A 20480-nucleotide genomic window follows, 5' to 3' on the forward strand; every position below is an offset into this window, starting at 1 on the left:
CATGTTTCGGAGTAACCCTAACAGAGCTAACGTAAGAATTCAGTTAACACAAACGAGCACCTTCAAAGTTAATGTCCCACTTCCTGAGCACTGTAGAACAAGACGGTGAATGCCACTGCCATTTCACCATAGGCACGCCAGAGAAAGAGAGGGAGTTGAGTCAAGGGTGGTGCCAACGGCCAGCCCCTGTCAGCTTACAGCCCGTACCCTTCCCGACACCACCATCAGCCCGACTATTGAGCACCTGCTTCCAGTTGAGACGCCACAGCTACCCTCCTCTTTGCATGCATGATTTGAGGGGAAGACTAGAGTGTTTTAATCAATAAAAAGTGGAGAAAACAAAGGTCATTCAGAGCCTGTCTCACTTGGGGACACAGATCCTTTTGTCCAGTCTATTAGAAATACATAGTACATTTTTCAATATCATGAATTAATTTTTAAAAAAGGGATCCCACACAAAAAGCCCAACCAAATGCACACAAGTAACTTAGAAGACAAGATTACCTCTAAAGTATGTGCCTATATCAGAGATGTTAGTGCAGATTAATATATTAAAGAGACTGTATTACATAAAATACCAAGGCTAAAGTTTTAAAAGATGCCTCCCCCCAATTTTCACAAAACATGATCTAAGAAAATCCCAAATATTACTAGGAATGTAAGACTTAAAGTTATAAACCCCTAAAAATAGAAGTGCATGGTGGAAACACTGATAGGTCTCTTGCTATAAGACCCAAACCTTGTTAAAATTAGATACCTGAACGAACCCACTAAAGCAAACAGAATAATCTTTAGGTAACAATCCAACTTCTACTTATGTTCAAGCTTTGCATTTTTGGCCTAGTACTACAATCTTCAAATTCAATCTTTAACACATAGTGCAACAGTGAAATGACTCTCTGTCACTGGGTGTTATTATTTTTTTTTAATCACAAAGTAAAAATATTAAAGTGTCTTAATAATCAGAGTAAAAATATTCCTTAAATAACCTTTTGTTCTAGGAACACCTGAAAGAAAGCCACATTGCCTGACAGAAAAATATGCTGTAATTGAAAGGAAAAAAAATTGCGTAAGTAAAATATTAAGGAAGCAAACCTAAATAAAAAGGCAGAGGTTAAATTTCACTAATTTTTGAACTTCTTAGCACGCTAAGGCCCCTGACCCTTGCTCCCAGAAGCTTAAGGTGTCAGGATGTGAAGGATCAAACTTACAGATCTATCTCCCGACTGCTTCCATAAGGCATGGAAAGTCTGTTATCAACTGCACACAGGCCTCCCGAATGCATGCTTTCTCTAGCCCTGCTGTACCCCATCAACTCCTGCTTTAAGCAACATGAACAGTAAGCAGGCGCACCAGTTAAAAAAAAAAAAGGCAAACTGAATAGTGTGGGAGCACTGAACACACACCCACAAAACACAGGATGGGAAGTGAAGACAGAGCCAGGAGAAGTCATGTCCTATAGCAGGGCTGGTAGGCACTGGGGGGAGGTATGCAGCGGTGCCCTCCACTGCAGCAGGAAGCCAAGAGATGCCCTTCACACCGTGCCTCCATGAAGACCTGGGGAGGACAGGCATACGAAAAGGAAAATGTTCTATCCTCAAATAAAAACAGCACAGTTCATGGGATCTGAATGCATGCACATTTATGGCATAAAAGAATTTCAATTCTTTGTTTTCATAAAGGAAAAAATCGCAAGTCTTTGTGAATGAGTTTCACATTAACTGGTATTTTATTTGCTTAAAACCTAAACATTGTCAGTTTGAGAAGAAATCCACTGTGATAATATAGACTTGCCATTTAAATTCTAGGTTTGTTCGTTTTTTTTATCCTTGGCAAAATTTTATCCAAGAAACAGGATATACACAGATTTTAAAACATGAACCATTAGAGAATCAAGTAGGAAACTGAGCATGATTTAAGTTTTAGAGGCCCTTGTTTTTTTGTTTTGTTTGTTTTTGTTTTTTAAATTTCTTAAAGACTGTAGCAGGATAAAAGGGTCACTGGCTCTGAATCTCTTTGAGATAACAAGTGATGAAATGAAATAAAAAACAACAAAAAAACAAAAACAAAACAACAACAAAAAAACCCCACAAAAAACCCACACCCTCAAACAAGGTCAGGTAACCTACTCCCTGCCCTGCCCCAAGGTAAAAAATAAACTTGACAATTGATTTTTTAAAAAGTCTAAGTAGAGAAAGAGGCAATCGTTTTGAACCAAAACCCTTCTAATGTTTTTTGATTACTGCTCAACTTGCTACTGTCTAGCAAAAAGCAACATTTCCATAGTGTTCATCTCAAATCTTATTGCTTTACAACTGTGGTATGCCATCCATTAAAAATAAAAAGATGAAGCAGTTGATCCAGTGATTAATTTGACACAGCTTTCATTGAAAAAGCGAGGGAGGAGAGGGTGGTGGCAAAGAAAAGACCAATAGACAAAAAAGTAAATTAAACATACAATGGTTTTCTTAATTAAAAAAATTTTTTTAAAAAAGAGAGAAGATGTTATTTTCAACAAAAGGAAAAAAAGCGTTGAAAGCCCATGAGTCAAGCCATAGCCAAAACCATGTTCTATCTTATGTAGGTTTTCTTTTTTCCCCGTTTTCTTTTTTCCTTTTTTTTGTTTTTTGTTTTTTAAATAAAATCTCTCCCAAACCATCATCACTTTTAATCCTCCCCAGACGGGGCTTCATCTTCAGACCCTTCATCCCCAGACTTCTCGGGCGCGGGGCTGGCAGATGTCTTCTTCTCTGGGGGGCTTTCTGGTTCCTCGTCGTCTTCTTTGGGAGAAGGAGTCTTTTCCTTTGATGCCTTTGAAGCTGTGGGGCGACCCACTTTCCCTTTGCCTTTCACAGGGCTTGGCGTCACTGAGGGAAGAGAAATACCAAATTGGGGAAGGGAAGACAAAGACTTTAATAAAAAATCAACTACAAAACCAAACAATCCACCAGAATAAAAGCTATAAAGACCATTTACTAAAAACCAAGGCGGACACTGGTCTCCAACCCCTCTTTACCAGAACTGCGGTGTCGCGTAAGCGGTTACGCTCATGCTAAAGAAACAGACGCTGCAGACACTGCACATCATCCTAGTGGCTTGTGAAACGGAATGCTGTTTGTGCTTAAAAGTGGGTCAAGAAGAAGAAAGGATATGACAATCTGAGTAGAATCTGAAGCCATCAAATAATCAGACAGTTCTGGGATTCCCAACAATAAGAAATGATGAGTAAAAGGTTTAAAAATCACAAGGTTCCACTTGCTAGAATAAAAAAACAAATCTAACTTTCTGATTTAATGACAAACTAGCTCTGACCAGGGGAACATCGGGCAGAAACCACGGGCCTCGGAGAAAATGACTGCATGTGGTCAGTGTGACTTTATTCCGCTAACACAGAGGCTGGCGCAGTGACCAGAACGCAGAATGAACTGCTGTATGTAGGTGCACGTTTCCACAGTTCCAAGTCTTCACTAGCTGCTGGGATTGGGTTCCTGGTGGGAAAAAGGGCAGGGATAGCTCTGTTGACACAGTGTTCCTAACACCGTGCCTGACACAAATAGGTCATTCCCAAATCTTACTGATGGTTTGGCAGGAGTTGAAGAACAGGGCTAAGCCACCAGGCTCTTGGAGGGATTAGAGTTCTTATTAATAAATAAGCAACACTTCCAGGTGAAGAATACACGGTCCTTTCAGAATCCATGTATTCTTAACTAACTGTGTGGCCAATGCCACTCTCTAATGAAGAATTTCCGTAAAGAAAGTTAATTAGTTCATAAAATTTTTCAAAAGCAGTAATATAACTTCAGTTCTGCAGAACTCACCTGTAGCCTTTAGCCTGGGTTTGGGCATTTTCTTTTCTTTTCTCTCAGGTTTGGACTTCTTAACCATCTTTTTGTTTTTCTTTTTTGAACTGCCATAGTCACTATCATCATCATCTTCCATTAGAAAATCTTCATCACTGCCGGAATCTTCTGAGAGGAAAGAAGAATTTCAACGTCCAACTTAATGTACACATCCTTCTAAGTGAACAAAGGGAGAAAGCACTAAGAATGACTGGAGGATGGGACCTGGGAGCCAAACACTCCTGGATTCTAGCTGCTGCTGTACTGCCCATTTGGTGGGAGTCATCACTGACCCCCACCTGTAAAGTGTGTGTGGGTGTGGGTGTGGGTTAACATGACTAACTTGTTTGAAGAGTAGGTTGAACACAGCAAGGGATAAAACTTAATCTGAATGAAAACTGAAGCTAGCCCTGGCTGGCGTAGCTCAGTGGATTGAGCGCGGGCTGTGAACCAAAGTGTTGCAGGTTCGATTCCCAGTCAGGGCACATGCCTGGGTTGCAGGCCATGACCCCCAGCAACCGCACATTGATGTTTCTTTCTCTTTCTCCCTCCCTTCCCTCTCTAAAAATAAATAAATAAAATCTTAAAAGAGAAAAGAAAAAAGAAAACTGAAGCTATCAAGTAACGTGTGGTACTGATATCATTCCCAAATAATACTGGTGAGACCAGGGAAATAAAACTGAATCGACATCATGTGCTTGGTGCAAACATGAATAAATGAGACAAGAAAATTACATACAAAGCAATAACACATGTAACTAATTAATCTGAATAACCCCTGAAACATCTAAATTCTGTTACTAACACTTTTTGTCGGGAAGAGCTCTACACCCTTCTCCACCAGGCCAGAATACAAATCTTAATCACAATATCCACTGTGTAACTATTGTTCTAACAATCGTTTATTGAGTATTTAAGTACAAATGATGAACAGCATAGTCATGATAATCTTTGAATCTTTTACAATATCAATAGATGTCAAAGCCATCATCTCTTCTAACAATGAGTAATTTAAGGGGCCATTTGTTAACACTTAACACCCCCCTAAAAACTGCCAAAGCAGTCAAGGACACAAACTACAATCAGGATGAAGGCACCAGCCCTGGCTGGTGTGGCTCAGTGGATACAGCACCGAACTGAGAAGCAAAAGGTTGTTGGTTCGATTCCCAGTCAGGGCGCAAGCCTGGGTTGCAAGCCCGGTTCCCAGTAGGAGGCATACGAGAGGCATCCACACATTGATATTTCTCTCCCTCTCTTTCTCCCTACCTTCCTCTCTCTCTCAAAATAAATAAAGCCTTAAAAAAAAAAAAAAAAAAAAAGACTAAGGCACCAGCCAAATGTACGTACTCTCCTGGAATGGTGCCTCATCCTCTTCTTCTGGTTCTTCTTCACTGCCCACATCTTCCATGAGCATCTCTCTCTGTTTAGACGCCGCTTTGGAGGCTGCCTGCCGTTGCTGGCGCACGTTTTTATGATCTTCTTTTTCATCTTCACTGTCCTCTGCAATATCAATGTTATGATGCACTAATCCAAGATTTGTGTTTATTTGACAACTAACCAGAAAAGCCAATGCAATGGCCATTATGAGATATAACCTGCAGCTTTATTTCATTCAAAAAGGATAAAATCTATCCTTAAAAATTCCAACAGAAGAGGAGCTACAATTCAAAGAATGAACTTGAATAAGATTAAGTACCCCACTATTACATACAAAATAACTTATGCATTTAGTTTTAAATAAAAATAAAGCCAAATTTAGGTGTAAACACATGCTTCTTATAACACACTTTAAACTTGTATTTACAATAATGCCAGGCATTACTATTAAACCACATATTTGGCCCTGGATGGTATAGCTCAGTGGATTGAGCACAGGTTGCGAACCAAAGGGTCGCCAGTTCGATTCCCAGTCAGGGCACATGCCTGGGTTGCAGGCCAGGTCCGTGGTGGGGGCCACATGAGAGGCAACCACACACTGATGTTTCCCTCCTTTCCCCCTTCTCTAAAAAATAGATAAAAACTAAAAAAAAAAAGAAGCCTGCATATTAAAATGTCCAATGAATAAATATATAAAGAGAATTACATCTATTACATTAAATATTGTTTATTACCTGCTGAGTGAGAATCATCCTTCTTGGTCTTCACATCTTTTTCTTCTGAGTCTTCACTATAAGGGGAAGGAGTAAAAAAATTTAAGTTATTAGATCAAAATCTAAATGAATGTAGATCCCTGGTATCTGACTGAAGAACACTGAAGAAAACCTTCTTATTCATATAAAATTCAAACAGTGCTGAGGAGTAAAGTTGCTTCCATTATTTCCCTCCTTTATAGGGATGTTGGTGATTAAGCACAATTTTTACTTACTTTTGGAAAATACTGCTTCTAAAAACCCAAAGGTAAAAAAAAGAAGGCATCTCAACACAGGTTGAAAATTTCTCAAAAAACATTTAATAAGGAAAAAAGTTCTTGGTTGTTAAAGGCAGAATATAGAAATACCACCATTGTATAATGTGTCGATGGTGGTAAAATAAGCAAATAAATGGACAGCACCAATATAGTTATTAGAGGAAATTGGAATTCAGTTACATAAATTACATTATGTCTAAAGTTTATCTAAAAAAATAAAAATATTAACTAAATATTTTTTTGCCTCCACTGTTTCTATACATGAGAAACATGAGCACACGGGCCTGCTTGGTATCCTGGAGAAAATGAAAGTGAGCTCTAGATCACTGCAAAATAGAATAAGAAGTTTCAAAGCTCAATGAAAAGTTTCATAAAACAACTTTTAAAGTCTCAAAGATGCATACTTTATGTCCTCACAAATCTTATCTCAGGAATCTGGGTTCTAGTGTCCTGTTTTTGTCATTAGTTTTATGATCTCAGGCAAATCACTTGGTATTCTTCAGTGCTAAAATTTTATGATTTCCTGAGAAATTCTGACAAACAAAAAAACAAAAGTCATACATAAAAATTCTCTTCATAGCTTTTCTTTCTTAAACAGTAGGTCTTGTAAATCTCTTGGTATTTCCATAATCTAGACCACACTCAAATGACAAACTACCAGACCCAAGATTCCTAAGTGAAGAAAAAAAAACAAACATATTTCTTTACTAAGCAATCTGATGCAAGAAACTATAATTCTGAAACTTGTAACTGTTACTTAAAAAAAAAAAAATTTTATTAAAAATTTTATTTATGTTTTAGAGAGGGGGGAAGGGAGGCAGAAAGAGAGGAAGAGAAACTTTGATGTGTGAGAGAAACATTCATTGGTTGCCTCTTGCACGCCCCCAACTGAGAACCTGGCCTGCAACCAAGACATGTGCCCTGACCAGGACAAGACATGTGCCCTGACTGGGAATCGAACCTACAACTGTTCAGTTCTCAGGCCAGTGCTCAATCCACTGAGCCACAGCACCCAGAGCTGTAACTGTTCTATAGAAATGTTTTTATGTAAAATAAGCATTTAATTCACAAGTCTACAACAATAAATTATATGACTTTTCTCAAGTTCTTTTATTATTGAATTTATAGAAACCATTAATCCTTGAGTCCTATTAGAGCAAAGCCAAGTTAATAGCTGAGCTTTTAAAAAACATTTTAAAAAAAGATTTTATTTATTTAGTTTTAGAAAGGGGAAGAGAGGGAGAGAAACACTGATGTGTGAAAGAAACATCGACTGCTTGCCCGTTGCATGTTCCCCAACCAGGGATCTGGCCAGCAACCGAGGCAGGTGCCCTGGCTGAGAATCAAACCAGTAACCTTTTGGTTTGCAAGACGACACTCAACTCATTCAGCCACACCAGTCAGGGCAAAAGCTGAGCTTTTAAGTAGAGACCAATGGAAAAATCAACATAATATGGTCCAAGGGCTAAACATATAATGGCAATAAAAGCTGTATTTACTTCAAGCACTCCTGACACTTTGGAGAGAATAAAAAAACCGAGTGACTACAACAAGAGAAAATTTAGGTTAGGTATCAATTACATCAAGGAGACATTATAACAGCCTACAAGGAAGCTCATTCTTAGAAGAAATATACTTAATATAATAAAATATATTACTGGGCTGCTATATAAAACTGGATTAGAGAGATATACTATGAAACTGTGAAAAATTTGTTTACCCACATTTTTCTGAAATTTTCCAAGAAAGAAAATATTAGATGTTAGCAATACAAGCAAACATAAATATTAGGTTACTGTATATATTTAATATTGTTATATCTGCAAATTTAGCATCCCATAAATTCAGAATGGTAAGACTGCTGCCTGGAGCTTTATTATAGTGATTTTAGTGCTTGCCAGTAAATATCTAGAACTAGTGAGAAATATTGTTCTCTCACTAGTCTAATACTAAAGACTAATATTGGTCTTTGAACTGCAAATACTTAATAGTATTATTTGGAAGTAATATAGCTCAACGGTTAAAAAACAGACTTTGGCCCTGCTGGTATGCCTCAGTGGATTGGATGTTGGCCTGTGAACCAAAGGGTTACCCGTTCAATTCCCAGCCCGGGCACATGCCTGGGTTGTGGGCTGGGTCCCCAGTGGGGGGCACGCAAGAGGCAACCACACACTGATGTTTCTCTCCCTTTCTGTCTCCCTCCTCTTCCCACTCTCTAAAAATTAATAAATACAATCTTTAAAACAAACAAACAAACAACCTAAGGGAAGGCAGATGTCCCTGAATGATCAAATTACCTAAACAAAGGAGAATTGCTTATAGGCAGTAAAACTTGGCAGACTATACACTTAAAATTTTCTAAGCTTTAGTAATGATTCTACCAGTGATTTGTAACTGAATGAGAAAGATCACTCATTCTTTGCTATTACTATAATGAAAATATCAATACTAACATTAGGAAACAAATTACATACTTAAGCAATCTTTCTGCTTATGTTCAAAGGTTTGAGGTGGCAACTAAGGCATTCTTGGAGGTCACCTTGGATTCCAGGCTGAGTCCAAGCAAGCCTCATGACCTTAAAGAGACCAGCCTCTAGTCTCAGAAGCCCTGCCTAAGTCAAGATTAAATATGCACATTAAAGTGGACCATTAGTGCCTTCCCAAAAGAAATGAAGACTCTACTAGTTTAGAGGTCAGAAGCCACCCTCGCCTGACAGTGGCTGACAGTGTGAGCAGGAACAATGTAACAAGGCCTCTTACCTGTCTTCCTGTGAATTCTTTCCAGATCGCCTCTTATTTTTAGCTTCTCGAGGAGATGATCGAATTTTCTTAGCAGGAGGGCCCGAATCTCTTCCATAATCTTCATCTAAACAGCATTTTTCAAAGTCAATAAACTATGTTGTGATTTTAACATGTAGAAATTACCACTGTATTTACTGAAATAATTATCTCTCGTGCTATTCAAATGATGAGGGGCAGGATTTCCCACATAATTTTTTATTTTCACTTAAAAACAAGTTCTCCTGTCCCAGTCCCACCACCTTAACTCAATCATCTCCATTTCTGCATATTACCCTCTAGTCCTCATGTGTATATATTTTAATATATCCATAGCCAAATATCTCTTATCATTTTATATCCTACCTCTTTATTAAATATTTTCCCATGTTCCCTCATCTTCATATTTTAAAACTATTATAGCAATGAGTATATTATTATAAGCATTTTAGAATGTAAAGATCCCACAATTCCTCAATCATAATACAATTTCTGTTATCAAGTAATTCTTTTTAAAGTATCAATTATAGTATACTCTGGCACTTGAGGAAAACACCTCCAATTTCAAAAGACCTATTAAACTCAAGAAAATTACCCTGCCTTAAGGTGATTATTTCTAAAACAGTTTACTACACCATTATACATAATGGTGAGGATCTGGAAGTAGTCTGGAGCTTAAACAATTAATAAGTGTTAGACACATTATAAATTCTATTATGGAATATCTTATTACCATTAATAGGAATTTTTCAAGTAACTTTTTAAAAAAAGATTTTATTTATTTTTAGAAAGAAGGGAAGGGAGGGAGAAAGAGAGGGAGAGAAACATCAATGTGTGAGAGAAATATTGATCAGTTGCCTCTCACATGCCCCTAACTGGGGACCTGGCCTGCAACCCGGACATGTGCCCAGACTGGGAATAGAACTGGTGACCTTTTGGTTCACAGGCCGGCACTCAATCCACTGAGCCACTCCAGCCAGTGCTCAGTAAATTTTTTTTAAAAAAATTGATTTTAAAGACAGAGAGAGGAGAGGGAGAGAGAGGGAGAAAGAGGGAGGGGGGAGAGAGGGGGGGAGGGAGATATCAATTTGTTGTTCCACTTGGTTATGCATTCATTGGTTGATTCTTGTTTGTGCCCTGACTGGGCATCAAACCCACTATGTTGGTGTACCAGGACAATGTTCTAAAAATTGAGTTATCTGGTCAAGCCTCAAGTAACTTCTAATAACATGAGGAAGATACTCATAAGTAGGGATGTGGTGGGAGAGTGACAGAATCCAAAATTCTACAGCAAGGCTTCAACTAGATTTATTTTTTTTTTAAGGGAAAAAAAAGTCAAAAGCTTTTTCAACAAAATGGCTAAAATGTCTATTTGCTGGCTAAGGGATCTTGTGTAATAGCTTTGCCTGTTTCTTTATCTGCAGAATGGAAACAATAATATACATCCTGGATTGTTCTGAGGATTAAAAGAATTAATACTAACATTTAGCAAGCATTTAATAAGTGTTAGTACTCCATCTGGGAGTTTGGATTATTATTTTTATTGTTTTTACTCTCCCTTATATATTTCTGTATTTTCTAAATTCTCCCAAAGTGCATATATTACTTATATAGTAAAATTAGATCTAAAAAAAAAAAAAGAAAGAAAAAAGAATAGTAAATGTACCTGGAAAACAATGAGATTAGAAATAGCATATTCTAGCCCTGGCGGAGTAACTCAGTTGGGTAGCTCAGCTAGTTAGGGCATCGTCCTAATATGCTGCAGGTCGTGGGCTCGATTCCCAGTCAGGTGACATACAAAAAGTGACCAATGAATGCATAAATAAGGGGAAAAACAAACTGATGTTTCTCTGTCTCTCTTTTCTTCTTTTCCCCTCCCCCCTTTCTCTAAAATCAATGAATAATTTTTTAAAAAGAAAAAAAACATCATATTCTAAAGAAACCTGTTACAACTAAGATTAAAGATCCACTTCTCATCCTATGATGGTTCACAAATCAAAGTTATTTCACAAAATACTGTCATCTTAGTGACTTTACTATGTAAAAAATTTAACACTCCCTATTAAAAGTTACAAGTTTAAACTGTGATTATAGCAGGAGATATATTAACTAATAAACATTGCATTAGAATTACTGCACATTTAAACTCTGGACTACAAAACCAGGTAAGAAAAAAATAATTCAAGTATTTGTATCAAGGAAAAGTTAAAATCTACACAAGTTCAACTTCTGTTTTGTATAACACAGAGCTTGATGTAATTTACATACATACAGTCTAAAAATAAATAAAATGTTCTGACAGCATTATGAAAAAGTTCATAAGCTGGTGATGCTTCCACTAGGGTCCAACTTAAAATTTACTGAAACAGCAAAACTTACCAGCATCATCAGATTCCTGAAACTGTGAATAATCAACGACCTTCCTATTTCTGTAGAAAGAAGAGATTCTAATTAAGATTATAAAAACGTAGGGTGTTTCTAAGATATTAGAACACATTTTTCATACGCAGAACTAGAACTAGCTCTTTGAAAATTTTTTTTTTCAGTAAGTCCCCACCTCTGCCAAACACCATTTTGTTACAGTAACATGCAGCTTAAACCAAGTGTTTCAAGCTACAATCCTCGTATTGCTCACCTCAGTGATCACTCAAATATTATTCCTTCCCACAAACAACCCCAAACACATATACATAAAACAGCAAAATGACGCAAACTACCTTCTTCTATCTTCACTATATAGAGATATCACATGTGTACAAACCAAAACTGTAAATGTTTTCTTACCGCTACATACACACATCTATGTACACTTGATAGACAAGTTATTACTGAGTTTTTTCCAAGATGAAGTGATTTTTTAAATATAATATAATTACATTATAATATATAAATAATGGTGACAGTAAGTTAAGCCTTACAAAGATGGGAAAGAAAAAAAACTGACCCACTCAAAAGATTCTTTTTATTGAAGGGTCTATAAATAAGAAAAATATGAAAATCTACTGAATTTATGTGTCTATTTGACTCAATGATGTTAAGTACTTCCTACTACATAAGGCATCTCTTTAACATCTCAAATAAACCTTAATTTCCATTTTCCTACTTTATATTCTAAAAACCTGAACGTTTAAAATTCCTCCTCCAAAAATACAGAATGGGGCAAAGTAGGTTTACAGTTGTGAGTATGCTGAACAGTTTGTTCTTATATTATTATTTATTGTATTCTTTTCCATACAAACAATAGTAAACCTACTTTTGCCCCACACTGTATAGAAGCTTTCACGTGGGAACCCAGACAGCCTGGCTCCCAAAGGAGCCTCACATGCACTGTGACTAAATGATACTGAACAAGTGAACTGAAAGGGTGAGGAGAAACATGCCACCAAGTACACTTAAACCAGAGCAGAGGGATATTCCCGGTTTTATAATAAAGATTAAGATACCACTTATTTTTTTATTTTTAATTTTTCAAAAGATTTTATTTATTTTTTGACAGAGGAGAAAGGAGAAAGAGAAGGAGAGAAACATCAATGTGTCGTTGCCTCTCACATACCCACTACTGGGGACCTGGCCCACAATTCAGGCATGTGCCCTGACTGGAAGTCAAACCGGCAACCCTTTGCTTTGCAGGCTCGTGCTCAATCCACTGAGCCCCACCAGCCAGAGCTAAGATACCATTTAAATTCAAAGACAGGATGATCAGAATTCAAGCACAGGTACAAATAACCTGTGTATAATACGCAAAATGATAGGTGTAGGAATGAATTCTAAGAACATATTTGGGGCTTAGATGTTGATGTTGAAGAACATATAGCCATATCCCATGCTTCAGAGAAAAAAGAAAGGTTTTTAAGGAATTTTTTCCTTCAGTTTTTCTTCAGTCTACCATCAATGAATTATCTTCTGAATTTACTACCTCAGTGAGTCAAGATGCAAAACTAAAAACTATGCTCTAACTACACCTGAGCCTTGAGCAAGATGGGTTTGAAATGCACAGGTCCACTTATTAGATTTTTTTCATCCTGTAAACAGATGAGACAAACTTACAGTATCAATAAATACAGTACTGTAAATGTATTTTCTCTTCCATACTATTTTCTTAGTAACAGTTTTCTGTAGCTTACTTTATTGTATTAATATAATATTATAATACATGTAACATACAAATGTGTTAATGAATTGCTTATGCTATTGGTAAGGCTTCCAGTCAACAGTGGACTAGTAGTTTTGTTATAAGTTGAGTTTATATGTCAAAGATACCATCATTCTATTAGAAAGGCTAATTTAAAAATATGACAGTATCACTTATATGCTGTACAGAGTAGTCAAGTTCACAGACAGAAAGCAGCACAGTAGGTGCCAGGAGCTGGGGTAGGGAGAAACGGCGAGTTAATGGCATATGCACTTTCAGTTTTGCAAGAGGAAGAGTGCTGGAGGTTGGGTGTACAAAAAAGTGAATGTATTTAACATTACTGAACTGTGCATTTAAAAATGGTTAGGATGTTAAATTTATTATTTTACCATAATTAAAAGGAAAAGGAAAATATCTTTCTTTCTAAAAAACAAACTATTTGGGGGGGAGGTGCTGGTAATCAAATGCCTACCATGTTCTACCAAAAGTGATTTTTAATGACAGATTGCCATAAGAAACAGTGTTATGATCATAATGCGAAGACGATGATTTTCGGCACTACTTAGGGTCACAGAGTATGGGATGTGGAACCAGCGGAAGGAAAGCATCCAGAATGGGGAGTTTAAAATCTTAATCACTAATAACTAATGTACAGTTTCTGAAATCGCAGCCATAATTATTCTGGCTTTCTGTGCTGGTGGGATCGCTACTCAAATATCAGTACAATTTCTGGGTACCATAAATCAAAAAAATACATTCAATGTTAAGGAGGGGAACTAGAATGGTAAAACGTAGTCATATGAAGAACAACCGAATAAACTGGATTTTTAACTTGAATAAGGGAAAACATGTCTGCTACTTTAGGGCTTTAAAACGAGTAGTAGTAAATGTCGCTGATCCAATTAAGTGCGGGTTCAACATAAAGAACTTTCTAGCAGTTTGACAAAGATAGTTACTTTCTTAGTGTATCACTAGGGAACACTCCAGAAAATAATCATACAGTAATAAGTACAGAATCTTTGTTAGTAAAAATCCTGAGTTCTGGTTCTAGAACATCAAAGCAAATCGCTTAATTTCTCTTGGCCTTAGGTCCTCCTCTGTTGAAACTGATTGCCTAAGTTGCTGACAGATCTAAGAAGTTATTCTATAAATTAAGTATTAAAATTTAATGGTAAACAATTCTTTTCCATTGCAAATGGTCAATTATTCTTTTGCCTACTACATATTTTAACATGTATTGCCATACCATTTTTTTCAAGAAAAGATTTTATTTATTTTGAGAGAGGTGAAGGGGGGACAAAGAGAGGGAGAGAAACATCACTATGTGGTTGACTCTTCCATACTCCCTACAGGGAACCTGGACTGTAACCTAGGCAGGTGCCCTGACTAGGAGTTGAACCAGTGGCCCTTTAGTTTGCAGGCTGGAGCTCAATCCACTGAGCCACACCAGCCAGAGCTCACTATACCATTTTTTTATTCACTAACCTGAGCCTTCTGAAAGTAATACCCACACCTTACCCCACGTTTCTGATACAGAGCAAGAAAAAAGCAGGCACTCAAATGTTTTCTGAACTTTTTGTTCTTAGGATCAAATTGAAGAGATCTGTTAGAAACCTAATTTTATGAGATATGTTAAAGGATAAAATCCCATCTCCTTAAAGTCTCATCTCTTGCCATTTAAAGCACCCCAGGAACTTTGTAATTCCTCCAATTACGTTGTTTCCTATTGGTTATGCTGCTCCTTGGCCCCAAATACTTTCATATCACTCCCCACTCATAACAGGTTCAACCTCACTTCAACACCTTTGATTCTTTTATACCGTGTAATTACTAAACATCTGTCTTCCCTAACAAAGGTGAACTTCTTGAGGACAGGGACTGTCTCTTCTTTATCTGGAACACTGAATTCAAGAGATGCATATTTAATGAGTGAATGATTTGGCCTCTGCAAAAGATTATGGTAGGAAAGGGTTATCAGCACAAAGGATGAGCGTGCCCTTGGAGTTTTCAGACTATCAGACATTTAGTTACCACCGTCCTTAAGAACAAAAGAAAATTTAGTTTCTGCCATATTAAATAACTCGTTACATTAAAAAATTAAAAAGGGAACTATGTAGTACATTTTTTCTTTTTTAAAAAAGATTTTTATTTATTTTTAGATATGGGGGCAGGGAGAAAGAGGAGAGAAACATCGATCAGCTGCCTCTTGCACGCTCACTGACTAGGGATCAAACTGAAACCTATATAAGTGCCCTGACCAGGAACTGAACCAGTGACCCCTGCTTTGTAGGAGGACACTCAACCAACTGAGCCAAACTGACCAGAACACAATACAGTTTCTCCTGTCCTAGTTTTCAGGTAGAACTACAAAAATAACATGTAGACTATACTGACATATACACAATTAAATTTAAATTTTTCAAACTCAAATTAGAAGACCACTCCTTCCTTTGAAACATTAAACATTTTAATTTTCAATGACATGAAAATGGCCAGAGTAAATGTAATTTTATCACAAAATTATAAAAACTGAGGAAGGCAAAACATGAATATAGAAGCAACCTTGTCTTACAGGTAACTAGCAAAAAAATGCAACCATCTATACATGCTAAAGAGAGAAGGGAAAAATAATTAAAATAAAAGATCTACGATAACAAGGTTCATCCACAATAAGCCTTATAATGATTTATAATAAGTTTTGTTTATTTCCTGCCCTTTAAAGCTGCTATTCCAAACAATATACTATTTCCACTACTTGGAGTTTACCTTATTTAGGGCTGAAACACATTTTGATGAACTTATTCCTATGTAAACTGGAAACTGACATGATATACTGGGATAGAAGCACAACCCTTAAGAGAAATATTTAAGTTTAAGAAGTTCTACTTCTAGCTGAAAACAAAGAAACATTCTTACTTCCTCAAAATACTATAAATTAAATGCCAAAGCTAAGCCAACTCTTCAGTGTAAAATGTGCATCGACAACTAGAACTGGGAGAAAAAATAAAATTTCAATATAGAATTATAGGTTAAAAACAGATTTTTAAATTGGTTTTAAATCCTGGCTCTGCCACTTACTAGTTGTATGTCCTTGAGCAAGTTACCTCCCCTCAATGAACTTCAGTTTTCTCACCTGTAAAATAGGAATAACAATACCTAACTCTCAAAATTGTTGTGAGTGCCAGGTACACAACCATCCAGTAAGTAGCAGCTATTATAACTTGTAAGCACTAATTTGTTCCACCCAGAATATCACTGCAATCTTGAACACTCTTAAGTAACACTCGTAATTACCTGAATATAAGTCACTCAATTTTAAAATATCTTAAGAATACTGGCTCTAGTACCATTTAGAAAGAATGACTTAAAAGGTTTGTTGCTCATTTCATTAAAATGCAATGCCAAAATGCCCTTTTTTATATTATTTCCAACTTTATGATAAAGTTTTCAGGTTACCATTAAAGCCAAAGAAAGTAGCAGTAGTTGCTATTTTAAAGCCACCATACAAGTCAGATCAATTTCTATCACTCACATCAACTGGAGTTCCATCTTAATAGGTCTAAAAGTTTGCACTAGAATAGAAAATTGTGCCTTAGCCAGTAGCTCAGCTGGTTAGAGCGTTGGCCTGTTCAGGCTGACACAAGAATCAACCAATGAATGCACAAATAAGTGGACCAACAAATTGATGTTTCTCTTTCTCCCTTCCCCTCTCTCTCTTAAAAAAAGGAACCCTGTAAGGAAAACAAATGTTTAAATACAAAATATTGGGACACAAAAACTTCAATTATGCACCTACTCTTAGTTTAAAAGCATATAAACCATTTATGTTCTAAGTGTACCTTGGTCACACACAATGAACCAATTCCTAGGTGATAGATAGCCAGAGGGCTGAGGTGAGAAGCCCCCACTGCCACACCAGTTAAAAGAGAGGGACAGGGGAAGCCAGAGAACACTAAAAGATGTGCTGGGGGCACCAAACGCTGATCACTCCAGCAGTTCAAGAGCAACAGGATTTTTTTCTTCCACTCCTAATCATCAACTTCTTTCTACTAAATACTGGTAAGTGTACCCTCCAAATGCTTTTTCTTCCTTATAGCAGCAGAGGTCTAAAACCAAAACATAATATTCCTGAAAAGTGAGGTATGTAAAGCCAACATTCTGAAGAGTCAAGGATCACACCGGAGATGGAATCACACCTTTGAGGTTATCTCATCTTACTCCTCAGCTTCTAGATGAGAAAACAACTAAGATCACATAACCCAGTTCTACTTTATAATAAACCTGCACATCAAAATAGGGAGAAAGATAACAAGCAAGCTCTAGGTGAGGGAGAACTTCTAAAAACCCTACACTTTATACCACTTAAGGAAAACAAAACCATTTTTCTCAAGGCAAATCAGAGACATTTACTACTTTATTTAGCTTGATCACACCTTTTTATCCTGAATAATTTATATTGTTCTGGTCAGGGAAGAACAAAACCACCTTGCTGATTTTCTAGAATATAACAAGTTTCTCATTAGGCAGAGTACATTTGAAATCTGAGTTCTGAGAAACCCAAAATAGCCAGCCTGCATAGATCACCTAGGCCTAGGTGGTAAAAATATCATTTCATCAGATGAATGAGGCCCTTAAAAAATGTTTTTTAATCTATAGGTCACAACCCATTAATGAGTCCTGATATCAATTTACTGGTATATAACCTGCATTTTAAAAGAAAAAGAAAATTGAAAATATCAGAGAAAGCTGTGCCTGAATACTAAATTCCTGAAACTTGTTTCAGGTGTGTGTGTACTTATGTGTACAAATTACCAAGTCAAATGTATTTATTAGAACGTCATCAAAAACGGCTGAGAGCCACTGTTTTAGAATAAAAAGTGGATTGCAAAAAGAGATTTCCAAAATCTCTTCACACACAAAAAAGTGTTATTGATCCACAGCCCAATCCCTACCCCCCCCCCCGCCCAACTAATCACTATTTAGAGCTTAAGCACTCACAAAACCTATCAAAGTTTGGTGTGTATGAGGTAGAGTGATATGATTATGATAATATGTGTATTGCATGTAATAGGCTACTGGACTTCGGCCTTTCTAATCCAGCCTTACCCAAAATTTATCCTATGAACAGGGAATGACTGAGAACCTCTTCTGATCTCCCAAGGCGGGCTATTCTAAGAAAACTCCAATAATGAAACAGTTCTTCTCAACGAGGTGAAATCTGCCTCTCAAGTTCACTAACTGTGACTGCCGTGGTCTAAATCTAACCCCTCCCCCACAGAGCAGGGGCTAAATACTGGGGTTCCTTTTAACTCTTCCTCATGACATATTTTCGAGCATCCTCACAACCTAGCGGCTCTCCTCCACACCATCTCAGTTTCAGTCAAGTCTAGGAAGTAGTGCCCTGATCTAAACACAACACCACGGTTTTAAAAGGCGTGTGGGGGAGGGGAGCAGATCCGAGTATGACTGTCCTCTTCCTATTCTATTCCCCATTCGTACTTAGCAGTCCAAGATCTCAGTTGCCTTTTGGGCTGTTACATCACACAATGGACTGGATATTACAATGACTAAAACCTCTTTTCCCAAAATCTAATACGTTTCTAAATCTAATGACTAAAACCTCTTTTCCCAAAATCTAGTACACCAATACTTCAACATTTGTATCTTTCTCAAATTCATATCATCCTCACACTTAATCAGCCCGGGCCAAGAACAAGGTCTTTGAAGGCGTCCAGGTAGACGCCAACCCATGAACCAGCCTTTCTGGGCATGGCTACTGAGGCGCAGTCATCACTGGGAACTTTCATCCCACCTCCATTTCGTCTTCCCCACAAGGACCTCCTGTGAAGCTCTGTCAAAACTCCTGTTGAGGCCCTGGCCTGGTAGCTCTCCGTTAGTTACAGCGTCAACCCGAAACGCCAAGGTTGCGGGTTCCATCCTGTCAGGGCACACACCAAGAAGTAACCAATGGCACTGGCAGGTGTGGCTCAGTGGATTACATGCCTGCCTGAGGACCAAAGGGTCGCCGGTTCGATGTTTCTCTCCCTCCCTTTCCCTCTCTCTAAAACTCAATAAAACTTTTTTAAAAAGATAACCAACCAACTCATAAATAAGTGGAACAACAAAATCAATGTTTCTTTGTCTCTAAAAATCATTTAAGAAGTTCCTGAACAAAAAACTCAGTTTTAATTCTTTTTTTAAAAGATTTTATTTATTTTGAGAGAGAGGGGAAGGGAGAGAAAAAGAGAGGGAGAGAAACATCAGTGTGTGATTGCCTCTCGCATGCCCCCTACTGGGGACCTGGCCTGCAACCCAGGCATATACCCTGACTGGGAATCGAACCAGTGACCCTTTGGTTTGCAGGCTGGTGCTCAATCCACTGAGCCACACCAGCCAGGGCCCAGTTTTTAATTCTAACTCTTTTATTATAATAAATGTTTTAAGCCCTGGCTGGTGTAGCTCAGTGGATTGAGCTCGGGCTGGGAACCAAAGTGTCCCAGGTTGGATTCCCGGCCAGGGTACATGCCTGGGTTGCAGGCCATAACCCCCAGCAACCACACATTGATGTCTGTCTCTCTCTCTATCTCCCTCCCTTCCCTCTCTAAAAATAAATAAATAAAATCTTAAAAAAATAAAAATAAATAAAAAGAAAAATTCTTAAAAAAAAATGTTTTAAAGAGCAATTCAAGATGGTTTACATCAATAATAATTAAACCTTTTAGGAATAAATCTTTTTCATTCAAACAAAATATCCCCAAGAACCACAAAAAATAAACACAGCTAATTAATTAAAAGAATAATTTTAAGAACATAAATGTCTTAAAAAAGTCCTCATTACAACTGAGTTCTGTAAAAAAACAGGATTTTTCCAAGCTTTCCTGGTCAGATCAATTTAGCTATTATCACCTCCTTACACATGTTAAGGCTGTGAAAAGCTTGCATTAAAGGAACATGCTAAATTATCTATCTTACAAAAGCAAAATTTGAATCAAATGCTTGAGATATCCCTGAAAGCCATCTATGAGACTTGTTTTTGTGACTCCATGCTGACTTGTAACAATAACTACAATAGCAGTAACTACATGCCAGATACTTCACCTAAATTCTCACTGAAGTGTGTGCACTCTCAAAAGCACACCTGCGCCTTTTTCTCTCCTAAGCGCCAAGGGCCTTCTTTTGCTTCTGTAATGTCTCCTGAGCCTAGGCAGCCTAGCTGGCTCACTTCTACTACTTTTGTAACTTTCCAAATAAACTTTAGAAGTCAATTTTCCAACTCCACACGCTTACAGGGCACTGTCAGTACTTGCTGCCTCCCAAATCTTCC

The 20480-nt window shown here is 37.4% G+C and overlaps 1 protein-coding gene across 2 annotated transcripts in view; it reads right to left on the bottom strand.

Annotated features, from left to right (window-relative positions):
* Positions 1-1706: 1706 nt before the first annotated feature.
* The window catches only part of NUCKS1 (nuclear casein kinase and cyclin dependent kinase substrate 1), a 29050-nt gene continuing 10276 nt past the window's right edge, over positions 1707-20480 (bottom strand). The window contains exons 2-7 of one of the 2 annotated variants that reach the window (XM_045841414.1): positions 11404-11453; positions 9007-9112; positions 5951-6006; positions 5187-5339; positions 3819-3965; positions 1707-2867 (exon numbers count right to left, since the gene is read on the bottom strand). In XM_045841414.1, coding sequence (XP_045697370.1) covers positions 2668-2867; positions 3819-3965; positions 5187-5339; positions 5951-6006; positions 9007-9112; positions 11404-11453 — 712 coding nt within the window. In that variant the 3' untranslated portion in view covers positions 1707-2667. Of the gene's footprint in view, positions 2868-3818; positions 3969-5186; positions 5340-5950; positions 6007-9006; positions 9113-11403; positions 11454-20480 lie in introns of both variants that reach the window. The other variant, XM_045841413.1, reaches the window with a different exon arrangement.

Source organism: Phyllostomus hastatus, unplaced genomic scaffold, assembly GCF_019186645.2.
Source record: "Phyllostomus hastatus isolate PE091 unplaced genomic scaffold, TTU_PhHast_1.1 phas_contig_36, whole genome shotgun sequence".
In the NCBI taxonomy this organism is placed as follows: domain Eukaryota; kingdom Metazoa; phylum Chordata; class Mammalia; order Chiroptera; family Phyllostomidae; genus Phyllostomus; species Phyllostomus hastatus.